This window comes from Orycteropus afer, unplaced genomic scaffold (assembly GCF_000298275.1).
Source record: "Orycteropus afer afer isolate SDZICR_OR568_19922 unplaced genomic scaffold, OryAfe1.0 scaffold00360, whole genome shotgun sequence".
Classification (NCBI taxonomy): domain Eukaryota; kingdom Metazoa; phylum Chordata; class Mammalia; order Tubulidentata; family Orycteropodidae; genus Orycteropus; species Orycteropus afer.
The window spans coordinates 2,902,585-2,909,663 of record NW_006921947.1 but is presented as its reverse complement, the minus strand read 5'-3'; the positions used below and the strand labels follow the sequence as shown (position 1 = coordinate 2,909,663).

The following is a 7,079-nucleotide window of genomic DNA, read 5'->3' as shown; positions in this document are numbered from 1 at the left end:
CCTGCTTTATCTTGCTTCTTTGTGTGGACTGTGATGCTCTGTTGTCTCCGAGGCATTGTGACGTTTTTGTGTTTATATTTAATTGGTGATTGTATGTTGGAGTGACTTGCCCATGATTTTCATTTTCTTAGTTTTATTTGTATGTTATCTACACAAGCAGGGTATTGTGCTGTGCTCCTCTATTCACTAGTTGACAGCACTTACACACTCACCACCTGTCTCCTTTCCTGTTGTCAGCCTCTTGTACGTCCCTGCCCACCTTGGAAAACAGGTCCCTGGAATCCAAATGGAAATGCTGTCATTTTAAAATCCAAAATGGTTGCCACTTCTAAAGATTCAAACTGGCTGCACCCTCGGTCATTTTAAATATCCAAAATAGCCACCATTGGTAAACATTCAAAATGGCTGCACCTTCAGTCACTTTAAATATGTAAAATGGCTGCTGTGTGTAAACAATCAAAATGACTGAGCCCCCTGGACAGTGGAAAGTCAACAGCTAGGTTGTCTCCCTCCTTGTTGTTTCCCTTCCTAGTCATAGGCCACCAGCGCAGTCATCCCTGAAGCCCTTGGTGACCAGGGCTGATCTTTAGGTCAATTCTCAGGTCCCAATACTACTTGGAAATATTCAGGCTGTTGGTCCCGTTAGAGTAGCTGACAATCCGCAGCTCCGGTCATCTCTGTACTCACTGTTTTTGTTCAGGTTTTTCCACTAGTTGGTGCCTAATCCACTTCTGTATACCTCCTTTCAAAGCTCAGGGCTCCAGGATATCTTCTGTATCTCTGTCAATCCGTTTTTCTTTTCCTTGTTGAAGAGGGTCTGTGTCACTTTTCTGCCTATTCCTCCATCTTACCAGAAGTCTCTCACCTTACTCTTGAAGAAAAGTAACCTGCCTTGTGACCCTGGGATTGGCCACCCCAATCTAGGAAATGCTTCCATGAGTTGGTCTCTTTTCACACAGTGCCTGGGGCCCAGCTTTGGAACCAAATGGTGGCTGCTAGTGTATGAAGTTGGCTGTCTGGTGTAGACTGAAATTCACCATCTAGCCTCACTCTCAGCCTGCACAGGCCAATACTTAGGTTCCATTAATAATGGAGGTACAGCCTTTCGGCAGCCAAGATCTCTCTTGTATCATGGTTGTCTAGCACTCATAGGTGAGGTTTTTAATTTTATATGGTGTATTCAGTCACTTTGTAAAATGGCATTTTCCCATATTATTAAACTGAGTCTAATCAACTCCCGTTTTCTCTGGTGAATTGCCATGCTTTCTGTGGATTCCCTTTCCTTCGGGAATGTTCAGACTCAGTGCAGTTTGAAAGGGTAGATGATTGGGCTCTGCTCTTTGGCTGACCCCTTTCTGTTCTTGTCACGACTGCTTAGGAGCAAACGTGAACCATGGCAAAGGTCTGGATTCCCCTCTTCATGCCGTGGCTAGGACGTGCAGCTGGGAGCTGGCCTGCTTGCTCTTGGACTTTGGAGCTGACACCCAGGTGAAGAATGCTGATGGCAAGCGTCCTGTGGAGGTGGCAGCACCAGACAGTGCTCTGATCAAGCTCCTCTTGCGGAGAGAAGGTGCTTCTCCTGTGCCTGAACCTAAGACCTAACCCATAGAGACTCCTGTGGGTGTTAGTAGGAGTCAGGTACTTACTGAGTTCTGACTTTTGATCCTATACAAGATCATTCTCTGCCCTCATCTATCTGAGCAAGTTTAGATCACTTACTATTCAACAAATAGATAGTTGAATATATACATATATATGATTGTGTGTGTATATATACGGTTAAGTGTTCAGCTGCTAAACAAAAGGTTGGCAGTTCAAATCCACTGAGAGGCATCTCAGAAGAACATCTGGAGATCTGCTTCCAAAAGGCCTTGAAAACCCTGTGGAGCACAGTTCTGCTCTGTCACACGAGGCCACCATAAGTTGGAATTGACTGAATGGCAATTGGTTGATTATACAAAATATAGGATACCAAAACCAAACACATTGCCCCTGAGTCAATTCTGACTGATGGTGGTCCCTTGTGTGTCAGAGTAGAACTGTACTGCATAGGGTTTTCAAAGGCTACAATCTTATTTCAAGGAGCTCTAGTGGTACAGTGGTTAAAGCATTCAGCTGCTAACCAAAATGTCAGCACTTTGAACTCACCAGCTTCTCCGTGGGAGAAAGATGTGGCAGTCTGTTTCCATAAAGATTTACAGCCTTGGAAACCCTATGGAGCAGTTCTACTCTGTCCTATAGGCTCACTATGAGTTGGCTGTGGGTTTGGGTTTTGGGGTAATCTTCTTTCTAATATCAAGGGCTGTAATGTAGATCTCTAGGTCTTTCTTCTGTGGCGCCACCAAACCACCAACTTTTTGATAAGGAGCCCTGGTGGCTCAGTGGTTAAGCACTCAACTGCTAACTGAAAGGTAGGAGGTTCAAACCCACCAGTGGCTCCATGGGAGAAAGATGTGGCAGTCTGCTTGTGTGAAGATTACATTCTTGGAAACCCTATGGGACAGTTCTACTCTGTCCTACAGGATTGCTATGAGTCAGAACCGACTGAATGTCAATGTTTTTTTTTTTTTTTTTGGTTGTTGTTAGCCAAGCACAAACCATTTGTACCAGCCAGGAAGTTTGCATAGGATACAGTACTATAGTAAATAGCCATCCTGCTGTTTGGCAGATTGGAGATAGATTGATTTTGACGAACTAATATTCACAAAGGAGCTCTGGTGGCGTAGTGCCTAAGGCATTTGACTGCTAATCAGAAGGCTGGTGGTTCAAACCCACCTGCCACTCCTTGGAAGGAAGGTTGGACAATCTACTTCCGTAGTGATACTGCCTCGGAAACCCAAGAAGGGGTTGCCATGAGTCAGATACGACTCGACAGCAGTGGTTTAGGGGGCTCTGGTAGCATAGTGCCTAAGGCACTTGACTGCTAACCAGGAGGCTGGTGGTTCAAACCCACCAGCCACTCCTCAGAAGGAAGATGGGGCAGTCTACTTCCGTAGTGATACTGCCTCAGAAACCCAAGGAGGGGTTGCTGTGAGTTGAATTGACTCGATGGCAGCGAGTTTGAGAGACTCCTTTATTCTAAGCAACTGGATAAGCACCAGACACTTCTACTTCCCTTTGACTGAGCTCTTGTTTTTAAAAAAATTCTCTCTACACATACAGGTGGACTTCTCCATCAGGTACTCTGGGCCCATGGTATTTGCAGGGGCCCATGGAAATGTTTTATTTTAAAATAATAAGAGAAAAATGAGTGTGACCCAACCTGGATTACATTCATCTTTATACCAAGGCAGTTGTAAAATATGACTTTCAATATTTTTAATGGAGAAAGGGATCCACAGAAGCAAAAGTGCCTCAGGTTCCTTGAAGTCATAACGAGAGGAGATACAGATATAGATATATCCCTGCCCCATCAAATAGTCTCGTAGGATTTTCCAATTGCCTTCACTGGCTCCACTTTATTTCCCAAAGTCACTCCTAGAGACCCACTTAGTTAATTCCTTTCATTCACATTTTGCATGCTGACAATGTACCCATTGGCTTAGAAAATGTCATTTGCCATTAAAGAGAATTGCTGTATCTTTTACCTCTGTGAGTGATTGTGGGGGTTCTGATGAGGTCACCTCTCAGCAGGATGGACATCTCCCCCCACAAAGAAATGGATCGGGCAACTGCAGAAAACCATACCCACCAATTTCATATGGCAATTTCTATCTCTAGATGTCCCACTGTCACATTTTCTTCAGGCCACCTGCTTTTTTTTGTACACCAGGAAAGGAATTAATTAAATCACTGCCCCCTTTTAGTGGCATGGAGACAGGAAAATGGTATGAAACCCAGTCATGTCCGGAAGGAGGCTTTACATTGGTGTTGGGAGAGGTGGAATCTTCCCTTCTCCCTTCCCATCATGGTGGCTTCTTTGGAGGGAAGAGAATGAAAGCAGGAATATCATTATCCCAGCCTCCTGTGAAGAATTTAATACAGTGTTTGGTCATGGGACACATACATGGAAAGCACAGCAAGTGAATGCACTGTGGCGTTAAAGCAGCCTGTGTGTTGGGGAAGGGGGAGAAGCCGAGACTCAGAGGAATATGCTAATCCATACAGAATTATCTGATTTTATTGTGGGGCAACTCATCAGCCACTCCATGGGAGAAGGATGTAGCAGTCTGCTTCTGTAAAGATTTACAAGCTTTGGAAACCCGATGGGGTAGCTCTACTCCGAGAGTGTGTCTAGCACCTATTATCAGTCACAATCCTCGGTGACGTGAGAATAAGTTTAGTTTCTCCACAGTGGGCTTTTTATGGTTCATTAATATATGCCCTGAGTGTACCAAGAGTAGTCTGGGAGGTCCCCTAAATACTGAGGGGGCCTCCTGAAAGTGCCATTAACAGCTGATTTAAGTTATTGCACTTATTTATTTGATTATCTGTGTGACTAGTTCTACCTTTCTTTGCTCTCCATCACCTGAGAAATATGTAACCAAGTTTACCCTGCAGCATAAGGTGATGTGATAGGGACATAGTGGGCATTGTATCCTAGTAGTGGCCAAACAATAAAATGACCTGGACACTTTAACAAAATTTAGATACACAGACCCCACCTGGGAATAACTGAGGCAGCATATCTGGGGTGGGGCCTGGCACTGAAGTAGTTTAAAGAGTCCCCCTCACCAAAAAACAAACCCACTGCCATAGAGTCAATTCCAACTCATAGTAACCCTTTAGGACAGAGTCGAACCCATAGAGTCTCCAAAGCTGTAAATGTTTTTAGAAGTAGACTGCTTCATCTTTGTCCTGTGGAGTGGCTGGTGGGTTCGAACCTTCAAACTTATGGTTAGCAGCCAAATACTTTAATCACTGCACCACCAGAGTGCCTCAGAGTTGCCCAGGTGATTCTAAAGTGCAGTCAGGATTCAGCATTACTACTTTACAGAATCTTGAAGGAATATTGTAAGAGAATTCACATCACAATCTGGTGCAGGGGTTGTTGGTGGGAAATAACTCTCCACCCTTTTATTCTCTAACAGGGTCTCTCAACCTCAGCACTGTTTGACATTTGTGGCCTGTCGGGGCTGTCTTACGCACTGTGGGCTATTTAGCAGAATCCTTGGCCTCGATCCACTAGAGGCTAATGTTGTTATGTGCCGTGGAGTCCACTCCAACTCATAGCAACTGTATAAGACGGAGTTGAACTGTTTCATAGTCTTCTAGGTGGTAATCACCAGATCTTTCTCCTGTGGAGCTGCTAGTGGGTTTGAATTGCCAGCTTTTGGGTTAATAGCCAAGTGCTTAACCATTGCACCACCAGGGCTCCTTAGGTGCTAAAAACACCCCATTGGCATTAGTGAGCTGAAATGGACTGGCATTGGCCATTTTGAATCAGACAATTGATGGTCTACTATGCTGGTGGCATAGTGCCTAAGGCATGTGACTGCTAACCAGAAGACTGGCAGTTCAAACCCACCAGCTGCTCCTCAGAAGGAAGAGTGGGCAACCTACATCTGTAGAGATACTGCCTCGGAAACCCAAGGAGGGTTTGCTATGAGTTGGAATCGACTTGAGGGCAGTGAGTGTGATTTTAATGCCAGGAATAACAAATTGAAGAGGGACAGCAACATATTCATTGTCAAAAAGAACATTTTAAGATCTATCCTGTAAGTACAACAACACTCAGTGATAGGATAATATCCATACACCTACAAGGAAGACCTTTTGATGTGACAATTATTAAAATTTACACACCACTCACTAATGCCAAAGATGAAGAAATTGAAGATTATCACCAATTGCTGCAGCCTGAAATTTATCAAGCTTGAACTCAGGATGCATTGATAATTACTAGTGATTGGAATGCAAAAGTTGGAAGCAAGAAGAAAGATCAGTAGTTGGAAAAGATGACCTTGGAAATAGAAAAGATTCTGGAGATCACATGATAGAATTTTACAAGACCAATGACCTATTCATTGCAAATACCTTTTTTCAACAACATAAACACAACTATATATGTGGACCTCACTGAATGGCATACACAGGAGTCAAATCGACTACATCTGTTCGAAGCGATGATGAAGAAGCTCAAATATCATCAGTCAAAACAAGACCAGGCCAATGACAGCCCAGACCATCAATTGCTCATATGCAAGTTCAAGTTGAAGCTGAAGAAAATTAAAACAAATTCATGAGAGGAAAAGTACAACCCTGAGTATATCCCACATGAATTTAGAGACCATCTTGAGAATTTGATGCATTGAACACTAATGACTGAAGATCAAGTTGTGGGATGACATCAAGAACATCATACATGAAGAAAGCAAAAGGTCACTAAAAAGACAGGAAACAAAGACCAAAATGAATGTCAGAAGAGACTCTGAAACTTGCTCTGGAACAGAGAGTAGCTAAATTGAATGGAAAAAACGATGAAGTAAGAGAGTTGAACAGAAGATTTCAGAGTGGCTCGAGAAGACAAAGTAAAAGTATTATAATGAAATGTGCAAAGACCTGGAGTTAGAAAACCAAAAGAGAAGAATATACTGAGTATTTCTCAAGCTGAAAGAACTGAAGAAAAACTTCAAGCTTCAAGTTATAATAGTGAAAGGAACCCTGGCACAGTGGTTAAATGCTCAGTTGCTAGCCAAAAGATTGGCAGTTTTAACTCACCAGCCACTCCATGGAAGAAAGATGTGGCAGTCTGCTTCTGTAAAGATATACAGCTTTGGAAACCCTATAGGGTAATTTTACTTTACCTCACAGGGTCACTATGAGTCAGAATTGATGTGACAGCAATGGGTTAATAGGAAAAACATTGAACAATACAGGAAGCAACAAAAGAAGATGGAAAGAATACATATAGTCACTGTACCAAAAAGAAACTGGGCTGTTACCTATGCACCAGGTGCATCTCACTGGGTTTTAAACACCAGAGGCTCTGCCTCAAAACTCAAGTCTACATGTCACCACAGTAGGACAAACGGACAGACAAGGTTGTCCTGCTGTTGGAGACCTCTCGTATCCCCCCCACCTGGGTCCCTGTGGCTGACTGTTCCTCTGTCTGGCTTCCTGTCTTTTAATTCCCTTTC

At 43.4% G+C, this 7,079-nt stretch overlaps 1 protein-coding gene across 1 annotated transcript in view; it reads left to right on the top strand.

The window, feature by feature from the left end:
- ASB9 (ankyrin repeat and SOCS box containing 9) overlaps positions 1-7,079 on the top strand; it is a 40,911-nt gene that overhangs the window by 26,931 nt on the left and 6,901 nt on the right. Inside the window, exon 6 of the mRNA XM_042782535.1 lies at positions 1,379-1,570. Coding sequence (XP_042638469.1) covers positions 1,379-1,570 — 192 coding nt within the window. The remainder of the gene's footprint in view (positions 1-1,378; positions 1,571-7,079) is intronic.